The 18,512-nt window shown below is 43.7% G+C and overlaps 2 protein-coding genes across 3 annotated transcripts in view; one reads left to right on the top strand and one right to left on the bottom strand.

Moving 5' to 3' along the window:
- slc26a6l (solute carrier family 26 member 6, like) overlaps nt 1-5,596 on the top strand; it is a 30,335-nt gene extending 24,739 nt beyond the window's left edge. For both annotated transcript variants that reach the window (XR_009129579.1, XR_009129581.1), the window contains exon 26: nt 245-5,596. The gene's annotated coding sequence lies outside the window, so the exon portion shown is untranslated. The remainder of the gene's footprint in view (nt 1-244) is intronic.
- On the bottom strand, nt 205-15,356 carry LOC131127901 (myosin heavy chain, fast skeletal muscle-like). The gene is made up of 40 exons (XM_058070229.1): nt 15,297-15,356; nt 14,969-15,187; nt 14,707-14,850; nt 14,482-14,638; nt 14,281-14,308; nt 13,312-13,423; nt 13,128-13,220; nt 12,977-13,040; nt 12,799-12,897; nt 11,915-12,018; nt 11,671-11,809; nt 11,484-11,602; nt 11,259-11,408; nt 10,716-10,886; nt 10,345-10,651; nt 10,186-10,259; nt 10,019-10,106; nt 9,526-9,643; nt 9,082-9,205; nt 8,869-9,005; nt 8,536-8,791; nt 8,222-8,464; nt 7,972-8,148; nt 7,024-7,169; nt 6,841-6,931; nt 6,373-6,762; nt 6,173-6,299; nt 5,145-5,263; nt 4,880-5,076; nt 4,638-4,821; nt 3,823-3,988; nt 3,585-3,709; nt 3,195-3,503; nt 2,915-3,118; nt 2,706-2,831; nt 2,468-2,638; nt 2,279-2,383; nt 2,093-2,188; nt 422-553; nt 205-342 (listed from the first exon to the last, which is right to left on the bottom strand). Exons 2-40 carry the CDS (start codon nt 15,173-15,175, stop codon nt 322-324), a joined length of 5,820 nt encoding a protein of 1,939 aa, XP_057926212.1. The 5' UTR covers nt 15,176-15,187; nt 15,297-15,356; the 3' UTR covers nt 205-321.
- Between the last annotated feature and the right edge of the window lie 3,156 nt (nt 15,357-18,512).

Genomic DNA, 18,512 nt, shown 5'->3' with positions numbered 1-18,512 from the left:
GCTTTAGGAAGCTAATGGGGGGTTACATTGGAAGATACTTTTGGAGTGGAAAAATACTTACACGTCTCTCTGGAAATTCTGTTTGTTAGGATTATGTTAGCTATAACAATGATGTTTGGAAGTACAATGATGTGCTTTTCTCAAATAGTTGGTGATTTATTTCATGGCTGTAACTTGTGAGGTAATAATGAAGAGGCGTGCCAAAGTGATGCTGCTGCAAACTATCTACCTTTTATTGATTCAGGAAGACACAACACAGTGAACAGACAGGAGATATTCATATTATATGTCTCTGTTGCTGCACCACGCTGATCCCCCTGGTTACTCCTCTATTTCCTTGATCTGCATTGACAAGGAAAAAAAAAAGAGATCGTGAGTACGTTTTAATTGGATAAAATCAACATCATCATCATTGTCATACCTTAACAATTTCACGGCTTTTCACCCTCAGCTTGTTGACCTGAGATTCAGCGATGTCGGCCCGCTCCTGAGCCTCCTCCATCTCATGCTGAACCTTCCTGTACCTGGTCAGGTGAGTGTTGGCCTGCTCCTCCTGTATTCCAGTCCACATTCCAGTCAGTCATGCCACTTTTCCATTGGAATTGAGTTTGCATATTATATTTAAGGCAGTGGTCGCCAACCTTTTTCAGACCAAGATCCCTGGTTTTGCCCATAACCTTTATACACAGGGTTTTACAGTACAATAAAAAGTGATACATATATAAAGCTTTGTCTTTAAGTACAAAGCTTTGTGTTTTGATTGGTTGTTGCTGCCAACATGTTTGCTTTTCTTGTTATGCCCTTTGCTGTATCTAGCATTTTTGCTCTTTATTTGTAGTGATGCAATGACAAATGAGGCACGGAGGCCCCTAAGCTGCACTTTGGACACCCCTACTTTTGTGGGTCTTGGTCAGGGTCGGCTCCATGAGCGAACCACAGCTCCATTTGGCATGTTGTCGTAGGCGAGTGATGGTGATTGAAGAGAGATGGGCTGGTCAATGTGTTATGTGTTGTGCTAACGAGCCGCATTGTCTTAGCTTGAAGATTCTTTTGGAAGTGCACGGCTATGGAGTTATACTTGTGCCTTAATGTTTTGGTAGCAAACTACTATAGCTTGCAGGCACATCACAGCACTCTATCACTTCCTGTTTCTTCTAATGCACTTTTCTGCTCAAATACACAGTGGAAACCACACAAACTCAACAGGGGGCCCAGAAGCACCCAAAAATGGCATAAAATGCCAGAGTTTGAGGGCGGTCATTTTTGACAAAAAAAATGTAAGGGGTTAGTATGTCATTTTTTTCAGTTTTTTTCAACTTGCTTCTCATGCACTTTTCTGGTAAAAAACACACTGGAAACCACACACACTCAACAGGGGCCACAGAAGCACCCAAAATCCAAAAGGAGTAGGAAGAAGCAAAGCTTATTAAATCCTACCCCTCCATCTGGTATGTTTACAATCAGTAACTGTTACATTTGTTCACTTCCTGCTTTCCTAATATAATTTAATTTTATTATTTTTTAACTATTTTTTAACTTAAGTCTTAACTCAAGTCTTAACTCAAGTCTTAACTCAAGTCTTAACTCAAGTCTTAACGAGGTCTTAACTTAAGTCTTAACGAGGTCTTAACGAGGTCTTAACGAGGTCTTAACGAGGTCTTAATGAGCTCTTAACGAGGTCTTAACATGGTCTTAACGAGGTCTTAACGAGGTCTTAACGAGCTCGTAACGAGGTCATAACGAGCTCTTAACAAGGTCATAACGAGGTCTTAACGAGGTCATAACAAGGTCATAACGGTCTTAACGTGGTCTTAAAGAGGTATTAACAAGGCCTTAACAAGCTCTTAACGAACGCTTAACGACCTCTTAACGAGCTCTCAACGACCCCTTAACGAGCTCTTAACGAGCTCATACTGAGGCCTTAACGAGCTCATACTGAGGCCTTAACGAGGCCTTAACAAGGTCATAACGAGATCATAACGAGCTCTTAACGAGGTCATAACAAGGTCATAACGAGCTCATAACTAGGCCTTAACAAGGTCTCAGTGCCATTGCAGGAATATTATTTAAAAAAAATATTATAACATCTCACCGCCTCCTCGGACTGCCTTTTGTAGGCCTTAACCTTCATCTGGAGTTTGTCCACCAGATCCTGCAGCCTGTGGATGTTCTTCCTGTCCTCCTCAGTCTGTTGGAAAATGGAGCTAATATAAAACCGGTCTTTTTTCCCACAACTCCGTCACCATTATTTGCATTTCTTTGGCAAAGTCGACGTTACCTGGTAAGTAAGCTCCTTTACTCTTCTCTCATATTTACGCACTCCTTTAACAGCCTCAGCACTACGCTTCTGCTCTGCATCCACCTCACTCTCCAGTTCCCGAACCTTTGGGTGGGTGAAAGAGTATTTCATTTTGTGAAAACATGGAATCTTGTGCCTGGAATGTTTTTATTCTTCCTGTAAGCCTACCCTAGCTTCCAGTTTCTGGAGCTGCTTCTTGCCTCCCTTCATGGCCAGACTCTCAGCCTCGTCCAGGCGGTGCTGCAGGTCCTTGACTGTCACCTCCAGGTTCTTCTTCATCCTCTCCAAATGAGCGCTGGTGTCCTGCTCCTTCTTCAGCTCCTCTGCCATCATGGCAGCCTAGACACAGCAACCATGAGTGGAACCGTAGCGTTTGATGTGAAGAACAGTACGAGGAAGGACTAACATCAGTGATGGCCTTCTTGGCTTTATCTTCAGCGTTTCTTGATTCCTGCACGGCATCCTCCACTTCACCCTGGATCTGGACGAGGTCGGCCTCCAGCTTCTTCTTGGTGTTGATAAGGCTGGTGTTCTAAATCCAGTTGGATTGCAAACCAGTCAGTTTCCAGGTAAGTCACATGTCACATGTCACCGTTTGAACGCTGGGTGTCGTACCTGAGAGTGCAGCAGTGTCACACGCTCACTGGCGTCAACCAGCTCAACTTCAGCCACTTTGCGGCTTCTCTCCGTCTGCTCCAGAGAAACTCTCAGCTCCTCGATCTCAGCCAGCATCAGGGTGTTCCTGCGCTCCACCATGACAACCTGCTCTCTCATTTCATCCTGTCCTCTTATTGCGTCATCAAGGTGCAGTTGAGCATCCTAAAGTAAGTTTATACATCCAGTCAACAACTGAAGAATTCCATCTATCTACTGGCAATGAGAAGAAGCAGAGTACCTTGAGTTGTGCCTGGATGTTCCTCAGTTGTTTCTGTGCTTCAGCGGCCTGGCGGTTGGCATGGCTCAGCTGGATCTCCATCTCATTCAGGTCTCCCTCCATCTTCTTCTTCACCCTCAGGGCATCGTTCCTGCTCCTGACCTCAGCATCCAAGGTGCTCTGCATGGACTCGATCACACGCTGGCTGTTCCTCTTGATCTGCTCAATCTCCTCATCCTTCTCCGCAAGCTTCCTGTCGATCTCGCTCTTGACTTGGGTCAGTTCCAGCTGAACGCGAAGAATCTTGGACTCCTCGTGCTCCAGGGTTGCCTTGAGGGAAAAACAACCAAGCAAGGAATGTTTTTGTCGTGTTGTTTGACATTTCTTCTGGATGCTCTTGTGGAACCTTACCTCTGCCTCCTCAAGGGAAGACTGCAGTTCAGACTTCTCTGATTCCACCGTCTTTTTGCCTTTCTCCAGTTCATGAATGGTCTTTCCAGTCTCACTGATTTGCTCAGTTAGGTCAGAGATCTCCTCTGTAATAAAACATTCAATGCAGGAGGTGAAAAGGAGCACACCCACCCAACCTTATCAACTGTATTGTCTGTGGAACAATACTTTCAGTTCTTATAAGATTATTTCTACTCACGTTGCAGGTTCTTGTTTTCCCTCTTCAGGGTCTCCAGGTGGTCCAGAGTCTCTTCGTAGGAGTTCTTCATCTTGAACATCTCCGTGCTGAGTGAGCGGGCCTCCTTCTGAGCTCCTTCCAGCTCTGCCTGGCTCTCTTCGTATTTCTGCTTCCACTCAGCAAGAACCTGAAGACATGTTCGGGAATAATTGTTAGTCAGGAGACAACCAACTCACAAGACAATGCGAGCGATTGGGTCCCCGAGACATGAAGTATGAAGTGAAAAAATATGACTAGACAACTAAACTTTCTTATTTTACCAAGTTATAAAACAATGTAGGTGCGTTTTGAAATGTTAATTGTTCCACAAATTGACGCTAAATAATATTATCAACATTTTTTTCAGACCAAATAAACCACTGTTCGTACTGTCTGTGAAACGTTTGCAGCATTTCTTTCTCTGAATGTCTGAATGCACAGCATTTTGTTGGTCTGTATTTACTTTGCAGAATAAATGTCTCAGTGAGTGTCGGCTGTCGGGATGAATGCTCGGCATTTCCATGTGTACTTGGAATGTTTGAAGCAGGCTAGCGTGTTGTGTTGCCTTAGCATTCCGGCTCGTTAGTGTTGATGAACTCAGATTGCTCATTATTAATATTACACATTTGGCTTTGCGTCTTTTTCCCTCCTAACTTCTAAGTCACCTTGCATTGCCCCTCAGGAGGCGCCACTCATTTCCTGTGTGCGTATGCTCGTGGTCCCGCCTCCCCCACAGAGCCGAAGTGACTGTATGACTGATAAGAGGTTCTGCGCCATGTGTAATCTAACAAGCTAACCTTGTCAAAGTTCCTCTGCTTCTTGTCGAGGTTGGCGGCCAGAGCGTTGGCTCTCTCCACATCGATCATCAGATCTTCCACTTCACTGTGGAGTCTCTGCTTGGTCTTTTCCAGAGAGGCACACTTGGCGTTCACCGCCTCGATGGACTCCTCCGCATCCTGGAGACGCTGGGCGAGCTTTTTCCTACAAACACGCATTCATTTGCGTCATGAAGTTATCTTTTGTGTGTTTCATGACTCACTTTGCCTCCTCGAGCTCCTCGGTGCGCTGAATGGCATCGGTCTCATATTTGGTTCTCCACTGAGCCACCTCGCTGTTGGCCTTGGACAGCGCCCTCTGCAGCTCAGCCTTGGCCTCCTGCTCCTCCTCGTACTGCTCTCTGAGCAGGTCGCAGTCATGGCGGGAGGACTGGACGGCGTGAGCCAGGGCGTTCTTGGACTTAAAAGAGGACACATTTGTTATTGTAGCATTCAACAACAAAGCTTCCATTCCAATTGTAGACCTACTTTAACTTCCTCTTCAAGATGCCTTTTAAACTCTTCAATCTGCTGGATGTTAGCCTGCTTGCTCCTTGTAAGCTGAGAGACCAGGGCCTCTTTCTCCTCCAGCTGGCGACTGATTTCACCTAAGAAGGAAAAAAACTCCATCAATTTTCGATTAGATTAGATTAGATTCAACTTTATTGTTATTGCTCATGTCACTTGTACAGGGCAACAAAATGCAGTTAGCATCCAACCAGAAGTGCAATTTTATAAGTACCTTAGTAGTAAATAAATGTAGAAATATAATAGAGACTGTGACTATAATACATACAGTATACATACTATAATACAGTGAGGATATATACAGGGATATAAATGACTATAATACGGCTATTGTAGATTATACAGATTATAAACAGTATGCACAGTATGGATGCAACAATATATAATAACAGTAATATGTACAGTATTGCAATGAAGTGACGATGATACAGCGTGTGGCTATACTGTATATGGCTATTGCAGATTAAATGAATTATAAACAGTATGATCTATGAATGCAACAGTAATATGTACAATTGTGCAATGAAGTGATTGGGGGGGCAGAGTTCAGGGGGGGGGGGGGTAAGTAGTGGAAGTGGTAGGCAATGGGGGGCAGAGTTCAACAAGGAGACAGCTGTTGGGAAAAAGCTGTTCCTGAACCTGGTGGTTCTTGTTCGTAAGCTCCTATAGCGCCTCCCTGAGGGTAGGAGGGCAAACAGTCTGTGCGTCGATATAATATGATATCTATATAAAATATATCTATATAATATGATATCTGATATAATAGAGCAGAGGTAGGCAACCCACAGCTCCACATTCGGCCTCCTTGTTGTGGTTCTTGCCATCTGTGATGCTTTTGCACAGAATAATGAACAAATATTATTATTATTATTATATTAGTTAGACCGTTATTCTGTAACGGCTAACATGAAAGGAGGCTCCAGGCTATTTGTCTTTAGTAAAAGACTCCTGTTCTAAAAGAAAAACAAATTGCAGCAGTAGGCTCTCACCATGTTCAGTTTGCAGTCTCGCCTTATGGATGCCAACATCATTGAGCTGACGCACATGTTCTTCATTCTTGGACTTGAACTCACTCAGCTGGTCCTCAAGTGTGCGGCACATTTTCTCCAGGTTAGTCTAAGACCGTGTAAGGACAGAAATGTCAGTTTCATGTCATCGTCCCCCCCCCCGTATTGATTCTGTGGTGAACCTTTGATTTGGAGATGTTCTCCATGTTGCTGCTGAGGTCGTCAATCTCCATCTTGTATTCGCTCTTCTCCTTCTCCAGTTTCTGTTTGACGCGCTGGAGGTTGTCGATCTGCTCGCCGAGTTCTGCAACGCTGTCGGCCTGCTTCTTACGGAGCGCCGCAGAGGTGGCCTCGTGCTGCAGGGTGGACTCCTCTAGGTCGCGACGCAGCTTCTGGAACTCGGCCTCGCGCTTTTTGCTCATCTCGATCTGAACTGCGGTGGCGCCGCCGGCCTCTTCCAAACGCTCGCTGATCTCCTCGAGTTCCCTGGAGAGATCGGATCTCTGCTTCTCCACCTTGGCTCGAGCGGCACGCTCAGCTTCGATCTCCTCCTCCAGCTCCTCAATACGAGCCTGATATTTGCAGACGATACAGAGTGAACAGGAAGTACATAGAAGTCAGAATAACGAGGTGACTGCCCATGAACCAACCTGAAGTTCTTTGATCTTCTTTTGATGCTGAATGCTGAGAGACTGTTCATCCTCAATCTTGCCCAGCAGCTGACTCGACTCAAAGTCCTTCCTGTGTGAAGATACGGCTTGGTCTCGTATGCGTCCATCTATTAACGCTGAACTAGATCTACTTTGAATATTTGTCTGATGATATTGACTTACTTCTTGAGCTTCTCATCGGACTGCTGCTTGTCGTTCTCTAGATCCATGATGGTTTCATGGGCCAGCTTCAGATCGCCCTCCAGCTTCCTCTTTGATCGCTCCAGGTCCATACGGAGCTTCTTTTCTTGCTCCAGGGATCCCTCAAGCTGTTTTCAACAATGATTACAATTATTGTTGTTGTCTTACAGAGTAAAATGTACACCCTTGCTACATCACGCCCTCATCTATCACAGTTCTCAAAAATTATCTAATAAATGATCACTGTTTTATGGTTGACGACAGTATATTATTAGTTTAAAAAAGGCGTATTTAAAAAACTGTGCTCATTCTGTGCCTAAATGAAGTATTTAGCCACTAAATAACACTAACTGGTTAAAATGATCTCACAAAAATAACAATAATAATAATAATAATAATAATAATAATAATAATAATATCACCTCGTACTTTGACATGACATGACAAAAAAAAATAAAAAGTAAAAACAAAAAATATTAAATTATATTATGAAAGCAGGAAGTGAACAAATGTAACATTTACTGATTGTAAAAGTACCAATTGGAGTGGTAGGATTTAATAAGCTTTGCTTCTTCCTACTCCTTTTGGACATGTGGAACTGTGAACTGATTATGGGATGCATTCAATTGTAATCTGATGCATGTTCAAATGAAATAAAACCATTACCATTACAATAATAACCACAACATAATAACACGGGCTACTGTTGGGGCTAATGTCTAATGTCAAGGTGACTATAGGGGTGTTATTTCATGCCTCGGGGGCTCTAATTATGTTAAAAAGCGTATTTAGAAGATCATAAGCAGGTTTTCTATACCAGGACTAAAATATTCTATATAGTAATACTGAATCTTACTTGGTGGAAATTCACTTATCATTGTGGAGTCTGGAATTAATGAAGCACCCTAAATGAGTGACTACAATACATACATCATCTACTTGCTGCTCCAGCTTGGTCTTGGCCTTAGTCAGAGTGTTGACTTTGTCTTCCTCTGCCTGAAGGTCATCCAGGATCTGCTGATGGGCCTCTTGGAGGGCTTTCTTCTCTTTGGTCAACTTGGCAATGGACTCGTCCAGAGTAGCCATCTCCTCTGTCAGGTTTTTGACCTGCACACCAGAACGCTCAATGAACACCACGGTGGTTTGGATCCATGGTGTGAGAGAGCTTAGATCTGCTCACCTTGTTCTCAGTGGCGTGTTTCTCCTTCTCTACTTTAGCCAGGGTGAGCTCCAAGTCATCAATGTCTTTCTTCAGCTCAGAGCACTCGTCCTCCAGCTTCCTCTTCTTGGCCGTCAGCTCAGCGTTCACCTCCTCTTCATCCTCCAGCCTCTCGGACGCCTCCTTGACTTTGGCCTCCAGCTGGATTTTGGCTTTGATGAGGCCCTCACACCTTTCCTCAGCATCAGAAAGGGTTTCGCTATCCTGGAGTTACAGTGCCATACACTCAATAGAAACAAGTAGATGGTGGTAATTCAAATATCTGTTGAACATACAGACTGAATCTGCAGCTGCAAGTCATTCTTCTCCTGCAGGAGGGAAACCATCTTCTCCTCCAGTTCCTTCTTCTTGGCCAAAGCCTTAGCGAGATCCTCCTTGGTTTTCTCAAACTCCTCCTTCATGTTGGCCATCTCCTTTTCAGTCTCCGCACTCTTCAGCAGAGGTTTGATCTTGAAGTAGAGCTTCATCCATGGCCACGTTTTGACATTCATGAATGAGCGGATGTTGTACTGGATGGAGTAAATGGCCTCCCTGAAAACAGCCAGACCATAAACAGCGAGAACTCTATTCTACCTCTCCATGTCATAATTAGTTAGAAGATGTGGTACCTCCTCTCCATCATTTTAACAAACTCCTTCCTCATGACATAACCCCTGCAGAGAGCCTGGGTCATGGTCACAAGGATAGCCAGTTTTTCATCTCGCATCTCCTCCAGAGTACCCAGCAGGCCGGCTTTGAAGAACACCTGAAGGAGAAGGAAGCGGTCATGCAGGAATTGAAGTGTTGAGGTTCAGCTTTTCTGTTCAACAAATTAAAATTACCTTGGTGTGTCCAAATTTGTACTGAGTATGGTCCACATCGATGGAGCCCAAGAGTTTCTCTGAAGCCTTTTTGTTGTCAATGAATTGTCCCTCAGGAATGACACTGGCATTCAATACTTTGTATCTAATGGCAGGGAGCTTGGTTAGTAACGGAGCACACGAATGTGTCACAACTGTCATACGGTCGTCCCTCGTCACATCGCAGTTCAAATTTCACAGCTTCACTCCAGCACTAATTGAAAAAAATATATTCCATAAGAAAAATCACTAGTAAAAAATATGCATGTTTAAGCATATTTTATGTCATTTTGGCTAAGGATTTTCTATGTACAAAAATGTAATTTATAAATAAGGAATCTTAATTCATGGAAATTCACTTATTGTGGTTGGGTCTGGAACCAATGAACTGCAATAAAAGAGGGACGTCTGTAAATTAGTCACTACCTCTGCTTGAAGTCACCGTAGAGGATTCTGCTGGGAAATCCCTTTCTGCAAATTCTGATACCTTCCAGCACACCATTACATCTGAGCTGGTGGATGACCAGGAAGTTCTCCATCAAACCTTCAATTGAGTACAGCATTTATTGTGCTGCTTTTCAAGGAAAAGTGAATGTTTTAAAAATAGTTTGACAATCCTTATGTGAGACATGAACACACATTCTCTTTTCTGGGCCTTATAAAGATATAAAAACAGGTAAAAAAAAAACCCAACTTATTCTGCCTAAAAAACATTCTGAAAAAAACTCCAAATAGCCAACAAGGCTCCATTTCCATCATGTGATCTGCATATGAAGCACATTGTTCTTATTATTCTTAGCAACATTTTTACGCCCAATAACTACATTACTGGCATAGTGACACCTGGTTACTAGCAGGCTAGCGACTAGCTTGAGCACACACTGGCTCCCATTGCTTTCCTTGATGGTATTGGATGTACCTGGCGTCTTGGATTCATTTGGAATCAAACAACGCACAAAATGAGGGTGAGTGCTTCTTAAGTTGGTCATCAGCTTGCCCAAATTCTCCTGAAATGTAAAAAAAAAAATCAATTTTGATCCAGATTTTCTCAATCAAAGAAGACTAAGAGTTTATAGTGAAGCTTACCCTGAAAAGAGCAGACACAGTTTGAAACGAGCCACCCTTCTTCTTGCCAGCCTTTTTGCCACCACCACTCTCAGCTGAAATGTGTCCCAAGATGAGATGAGTTTTACTAGTTAGTTAGCAAGCACACTGTAAAAAATACTCATTCAAATAAGACCTCACCTTCGGCGCCGGCATGTGCGGCGTAGAGGTGAGCCAACAGCTTGACTGATGACTTCTGGTAGAGCTGAACAACCGAGTCGTTCAGGGGGTCCTTGTTCTTGTCCAGCCAGCCTGTGACGTTGTAGTCCACAGTGCCGGCGTAGTGAACCAGGGCAAAGTGGGCTTCGGCTTTGCCTTTGGCCGGCTTTGGCTTCTGGAAGGGGGCGCTTTTACCAAGATGCTGGTCATACAGTTTGTTCTTGAAGGTCGTGTCTGAAGCCTTGGGGAACATGCACTCCTCTTCAAGGATGGAGAAGATACCCATTGGCTGTAATAACACATCAGTGTTATATACCATTGATTGTTATTATTTACAAGCTTTTCCTGTATACCTTCTCAATAAGCTCAATGCAGGCAGCCAAGTCCATGCCAAAGTCTATGAACTCCCATTCGATTCCTTCCTTCTTGTACTCCTCTTGCTCCAGGACAAACATGTGGTGGTTGAAAAACTGTTGCAGTTTCTCGTTGGTGAAGTTGATGCACAGCTGCTCCAAGCTGTTGAACTGATAAATGAAGACAACCTCAGCAAAAGTTTCAGTCAGTCAGGTCAGTCGTTCCGATTCCAGCACACACCATACATACTTTGATTCCCTGTTTATGAACGTGGAATGTTATGTTACATGTTTTTGTTAATAAATAATCAATAAGATACACATCTTTCCCGGTGACTAGCTAGCGTGCTGCTAATGCTATTTCCATCCATTATGGTCTTCCTTCATTGGTCTTCATCCATTGTTTTTTGAGGGTCTGATGTCAGACCGTTATCTGATATCAATATCGGACTAGGACATTCCCAGTAATGTTGGATGTACTCTGCGCCTTTGTTCAAATTATTGATTATTTTCCGAAGTGTACATCAAGCAAAGTGTACTTACATCAAAAATTTCAAATCCAGCAATGTCCAGCACACCGATAAAGAAGCTTCTGGGCTGCTTGGTGTCCAGCATCTCGTTGATTCTGATGACCATCCACAAGAACATTTTCTCATAGACGGATTTGCTGAGGGCCATGACGGAATTGTGAACCTTTAAGGAAAAAGAGCATGAAAATGATTAAGTGTGATAAAATACTACATCTGTATATTTGACAGGTTATCTTACCTGAGGCACAGTTTGACCTTTGGTCACAAATTCATTCCCGACCTTCACCCTGGGATAGCAGAGGGCTTTCAGCAGGTCAGCGGAGTTCAGACCCATGAGGTAAGCGATTTTATCAGCCACTGAAAGTGGAAAAACAGGAATATTCAAAAGCCCTGTTCTAGAAAGAAATTGCGCTTCAGTTTCCCACCCTCAGTGCCGTCTGGCTCGGCCTGCTCCTCTCTTTGTTTCTGCTTGAACTTCATGTTGCCGTGATGCATCACAGCTCCAGTCAGCTTGTACATGCTCTGCTTTTCTTCTGCGTTGAATCCCAGGATGTCAATGGCAGTCTGCAGTGAACACGGTGGCTTTAGTATGAAACTGCTCACCTCACATCACACATCAGATCACAACAGCGGGACTGTTGATTGTTGATTGAATGTTGCTGTACTCACATCAGTGGCGATGAATTCTTCAACGTCATTGATACTTTTCACGGTGATTTCACCTTGACTGATCATTGGATAGTCGTATGGATTTGTGGTGATCAGGAGTGCCTCTGAAAGAATTGGGTGTATACATAAATATATATTAGGGATGTAAATACATTCCATGTGCATCTACATACATATATAGAAATCCCACAGTTGTTTAATGTGAGCGGCAACTTATCCCACTTTGTTGGACAGTCCTTGAAAGCACCATGTTACTTTGTCCCAGGCTGCCCAGATAGTAGACTACTACACTGTATTTTTAGCCTTTTTCTTTCACCTCATTTGATACTAGGCTGCACGGCGCCGAGTGGTTAGCGTGCAGGCCACACAGCTAAGAGACCCGAGTTCAATTCCACCCTCAGCCATCTCTGTGTGGAGTTTGCATGTTCTCCCCGTGCATGCGTGTGTTTTCTCCGGGTACTCCGGTTTCCTCCCACATTCCAAAAACATGCTAGGTTAATTGGCAACTCCAAATTGTCCATAGGTATGAATGTGAGTGTGAATGGTTGTTTGTCTATATGTGCCCTATGATTGGCTGGCGTCCCCGCCTCTTGCCCGAAGACAGCTGGGATAGGCTCCAGCACGACACACGACCCTCGTGAGGATAAGCAGTAAAAAATGAATGAATGCTGATACTATGTGGAAATGCATCAAGGTAAGAGTTGATGAGCTTATTGAGTGCTAATGTGGACATTTGTGTGGTCCAGGCTGGTACTGGTGGATGGTGGCTCTGTATTCATTTAGTGCATGTTCTTCTTGTCTTACTTTAACTTAATACATCATAAATAACATCATTGAGATGTCTATATGTATGAATGGTTTTTATATTATCTGCTGTTCCACACCTATTAGGTCGGGTTTGTGTCCCGTCATCAGCTGATAGAAGATGTGGTAGCTCCTCTCAGCAGACAGCTGGAAGGTCACACGAGACTTCTCCAGCAGATCTGTATGGATTCATGTAGGAGAAGAGAATGAGTCCCTGCAGCGTGTGAATCAACGTGATGAGATTTTGAACTAGCTTACATGTTTCAATATCGGCTGAAGCCAGCTTCCCAGTGGATCCAAAATGAATTCTAATGAATTTACCCTACGCAGAATCACATTGATCATTGGTCATTTGGAATTGTCCTCTGATATGATCATCGGCAAAGCTACAAATAAGAAAAGAACTTACAAATCGTGAGGAGTTGTCATTCCTCACAGTCTTGGCGTTACCATAAGCCTCTAGCAGTGGGTTAGCTGCAATGATCTGATCTTCAAGTGATCCCTAGAGAAGAAGTCAACATTGTCAGTCCTACTAAATCCATATTGCCTCCTGTCTGCATATGCAATAATAACATTACTCTGTCACTTTTTACCTGCATTTTGCCAGCAACTGGTTCTGCTTTCTTTCCTCCAGCTACTGCGATTGTCGCAAAGTACTGGATGACACGCTTGGTGTTCACAGTCTTTCCTGCACCAGATTCTCCACTGGTTTATGGAACATAGTCATAGGCATTTGATCAAAAATAAAGAAGTCCATACAAACATATAGAATGTGACCTCGGCTAGCGCCATTAGTCCCTTACAGAAGGTCTGACTCAAACGGAGACGTACTACAGGTGAATCAGAACAAGAAACAACACTACTAGTCCAATGACAACCTGTCTTGTCATGACTTGGGACTTGACGCAACCTGTCTTGTCATGACTTGAGACTCGACTTAAACTGTCTTATCATGACTTGAGACTCGACTTAAACTGTCTTATCATGACTTGAGACTCAACTCAACCTGTCTTGTCATGACCTGGGGCATTGACTCAACCTGTCTTGTCATGACTTGAGACTCGACTTAAACTGTCTTATCATGACTTGAGACTCAACTCAACCTGTCTTGTCATGACCAGGGGCATTGACTCAATCTGTCTTGTCATGACTTGAGACATGACTTAACCTGTCTTTTCATGACTGGAGATTTCACTTTACCTGTCTCATCATGACCTGGGGCGTGACTCAACCTGTCTTGTCATGACTTGAGACTTGACTCAACCTGTCTTGTCATTATTTGGGACTTGACTTCACCTGTCTTGTCATGACTTGAGACTGGACTGTGACTAGCATGTCTCTACTTAAGACTTGAGATTCAATTCTTGAGATTTTTTTCCACCTCCATCAATGACAACATAGCTCGGTGACAATGACTTTCCATGCTAACACGATGCTAATTGTGATAAAAAATGTTAGGAGTCACGCATTGTGTGAAGACGCGTGCCATATTGTACGCTAACCAGGATGTAAATTGAGAAATATGCTAATCAAGGTCCCACTGTATGCTTGGTTGCACTTACGTAATCAGGATGGACTGGTTTTCTCTATCTGTAAGACATCAAAAAGGCATACAACAGTTTGTACAGCTGTTTGTGTTCTTGGAAAGTAAAGCATATGTCCTCTGTTGTGTTATCATTGTAACATTGTCTTGATATAACATCCATGTGATGACCCATGCCATAGGCTAATAAGGTATGGGGCGCATTTGCAATGCGAGATACCTTGGAGCATGAACTGATAGGCGTTATCAGAGATGGAGAAGATGTGGGGAGGCGCCTCAATCCTCTTTTTGCCTCTGTATCCTGACACCACCACTGCGTCGTACACCGGGAGCCACTTGTAGGGGTTCACGGTGACGCAGAACAACCCGGAGTAGGTCTGGGAAAGTTGTGACCCGTTAGACGTAGTGTTTATTAACACTAACGTGTCTTTTGAGTGGGACTCACGTAGATCATCCATGCTGCGTAGCGCTCTTTGAGGTTGTACAGCACGGAAGGCTCACTCAGGTGGGTCATCATGGCCATGTCCTCGATCTTGTCAAACTTTGGTGGATTCATGGGGAAGATTTCATCATCTTTGACAGTGATAGACTGTGAGAGACAAACGGCAACCGTCATTTCATTCCTACAGTGTACATTTTCATGTCCCATCATATCATAATTATTCTCTAAGACTACTATTTTTTTACATGATAGAATGTAATCCTACCTTTCCTTTGAGTGTTTCCACCGTGGCTTTCCCACCTTCTTTCTTCACCAGTTTACCCTTCAGGTACATCTCGGCGGGCTCACTCACAAAGTACGCGGTCTTTGCGTCAAAGGGAGTGTTTTGGGCCTCAATTCTCTCCTTTTCTGGCTTCCGGAGGTACAAGGCCGCCGGGCCAAAACACTCCATTTCTGGGTCGGTCCTGCTCATGATGACCCTTTACTGCAAGCAAAAAACCCAAAGTAACCAATCATAGCCATTGATTTGTATCAACTAAGGAATTCACATATATTCAGTCATCTATTCCTGAAGTTAAACATTCGGATGTTACCTTTGAGGACACCAGCGATGAAGAAATTCAGGACAGTTCAGAGCAGACTGAAGACTAAAAATAAACATAACACACAATACACAGTGAGTCTCACAAAGCCATTTTTATACTCAAGTGGGAGAAAAAGGCAAGTGAGCTCTATTTAACGTATCTTATCTTGAAGAATACCGAATTATGCAAGTTTTACACAGCCTCTTAAAGCATAATGAAGTAGCTTAGCTTTTAAGAAACCTACCTTTGTTGGGTGTCTGTCCCAGACGGATGCTTGCGGCGCCTTTTTATACAGTGTGATCGGATCCCATCACATGCATCTTGCTCTGTTTGGGCGTGTTGCTTGGCATGCTACTTGAGCACCGCTTCTTCAATCTTGCTTGCATGTGAAACACTTGATATGTCTTTCTTATTGGATCCTCAACTGGGCTTTGGATTTGTCTCAAAGGATGGAATTATTTGCAGAAAAGTTTATTGTGTTGTTGATCAAATAGGAACTATATATTCCAGTGTGGTAAAGATGCGGCATCAATGTAACGTACCGAAATTGCACTTTTTACTGCAAGTCGATGTATGTAAAGTGTACAGAAGATGTAAAGGTAGCATTGTGGGTGCAACCTAACTACAAGAATACTGCATGACGTGGGTGCAGCTCTTGCTTAAGGTTAAGTCATCAGTTGCAGACAGGTGTGAGTGATGGCTCTGTTTAATACTCCTCTGGCACAACAGTGGTGCCTCGGTATGCTTTGGAGAAGCTCGGGAATATCAGCCATATACTGTTTCAGAGTCCTTACAGGTCAGAAATGATTAAAAAATGAAATCAGGGTTGTTGAGCTTTGAAGAAAAGAGGGGGGCTGGCAAGGGATTATTTCTCACAACAGTGCCAGCAGCTATTCTTGTTTCTTCCTCTTTGGGGACGCACAAGGCGGTCTGAGACCATCCCTAAATGCGCCTGACTGAGTGATGCCTTGCAGCTGCACTTTCTTGAAGAGAGAGGGGGTATTTGGTGGGTTTCTGTCTGCGTGCCCCCCGCGTGTGATCGCAGAGAGAAAAGAGATGCTTGTCAAAGGTGGCACAAGTAAGCCGCGGGTTTTTAGCCAAGAATGTGGCACACGGCCAGCGCAATTGAAAGGCGTCCGCACACACAAGGGACTGCTGCCATTGGAAAGCAGATCAACTTACAGCAGTGAAAAGGAAGAAGAAATTCTAAAGGGGTTACCCAGAAGATATACTGAGCTTCTGTCTCTGATAAATATGTGTCACACGATAGCCACTCGGAAATCTTGCGTCTTATTTGGGCAAAACTCAAATATAGCCGCAGGACGGTGTTGATGCTCAAGCCAAAGCCTCATGCCCAAGAGGCTTATTGTGTTTTTATGACCTTTTTTATCTTCCGACCACCTTTTCTTCATTTGTCACGGGGCAACAACTGCGTTAAGGCATCACTGCACAAGCCGCCGGGGTCAAAATGTGATAAAAAAGCACACCGGAAATTACGGTAAATGTCAAATTAAATGGATAAATGAACAGTGAGCTTGATGTTTAACTTCATTGAAAATCTGGGCGTTTTTGTCCTCTCCAGCCATTGGAGCACATAGTATTGTTTACACAGATTTATGTAATGTAATGTTATGTTACATAGATTTTATTTGATGTTTATTGTTGGCCAGACGGGAGCAGGAGGGGATAGAGAAGAAGGACAGGGATTGAAGACTTGTTCGAGAACACGTTGATGAGTTAGTTAGTTACAAACATGACATTTTAAAGGGTCCCTGACATGATTTATTCTTATGATATATATTGTTTGTCAGATGCTGGTGGCCAAAATTTTCAAGGAGCTGCTAATTACGAGCAGGCATCGCTGAGGACACCTATTTGATGGCTTGAGTCTAAATCAGGGGTCTCAAACACACGGCCCGCGGGCCAAATGTGGCCCGCAGGACACTAGTTTGAGGCCCCCGCCTTGATATGAAAGTTTGATGTTAGTGCGGCCCGCGCAAGTTTGATATGGATGCTGTATGGTATCATGTACCCAGAAAAAAACATTACGTTTGATTAATGTTCATGTTAAAGGTTAAATAACTGTTAATAGTTATCCTCCCTATCCGTGTGGAAGTGGTAAGTTTTTGGCTTTTTAAGTTTAAACGAAATAACTTGGAGGCTACCGTTTAGGTCGCTAGCTCTCTAGTTTGCGAGTTAGCATGTGTCTCAAGACCCTGTAGTTGCGCAATATGTTGTAAATAAAAAGAGTATAAATGTGTTAGAGATAGAGACGAGCCTTAATTGTTCAGCAGTGCTTTTGGTCTTGGAACTCTGCCATGCAGGCCGTTTTTGCCAAGTATCTTTCTTATGGTGGAGTCACCAAAACTGACCTTAAGTCAGCCAAGTGAGGCGTGCACCTCTTTGGATGTTGTTATTGGGTCGTGGCTGCGCTCTTGTGGTCATTTTGGTTGGCCGGCCACACCTGGGAAGTTTTCACCACTCTTACATGTTTTGACCGTTTGTGGATAATGGCTCTCACTGTGGTTGGCTGGAGTCCCACAGCTTTAGAAATGAGTTTATGAAGGATGCAAACACTTTTTCATCCCCCTGGCTTTTATCATAGTGGCAAGTGGTGATGAGTTAGATTAAAATTTGACATCGCTCGCTGGAATAAACATGCAATATATGAATTTTCATGGAGTATGTTTGTGTTATTTTTACCATTAGCGCTACAATTCGTCACCAAGAAGTCCCAGTGAATGTGACTATGTTGAAAAATACAGCATGTCCTCTTTTAAAGGCGTTTATTGTTAGATGCTGGCTGGGGGCTGGATGATGTCCGTCTTGCGGTGGAACCCTTGGGATTAGGGTGTGAAAAGACGGGAGCTTAAGGGGTGAGGAAGTGCGGTCTTACTGGATACTTTGGAAGCTGCTGGCTTGATTTAGATGACAACTGGTACTCATAGTGCGACTGGGCGTGTGTTAAAATGTCACTCATTGTCCCGTATGTAGACTTTGATACAACAAAGCAGTTGGTTCACTTCATTCTGGAGAAGGAGACACGCTCACGGCTTCTTTGCTGTGCGTGTGTGTGTGTGTGTGTGCGTGTGTGTGTGCCTTTTGATTGCGGGTCAGCAGCATCTTTATAAACACCAGTGGGGGGGTGGGGTTGCGTCTAATGGCAGAAGTGCAAACAGGGTTCTAATGTTACCAGCTTCTGTTATCAAAATGCTATGGCGCCAT

The sequence above is a fragment of the Doryrhamphus excisus genome, chromosome 1 (genome assembly GCF_030265055.1).
Source record: "Doryrhamphus excisus isolate RoL2022-K1 chromosome 1, RoL_Dexc_1.0, whole genome shotgun sequence".
Classification (NCBI taxonomy): Eukaryota; Metazoa; Chordata; class Actinopteri; order Syngnathiformes; family Syngnathidae; genus Doryrhamphus; species Doryrhamphus excisus.
The sequence above is the reverse complement of the archived record's forward strand: the minus strand, read 5'-3'. Positions and strand labels throughout refer to the sequence as shown.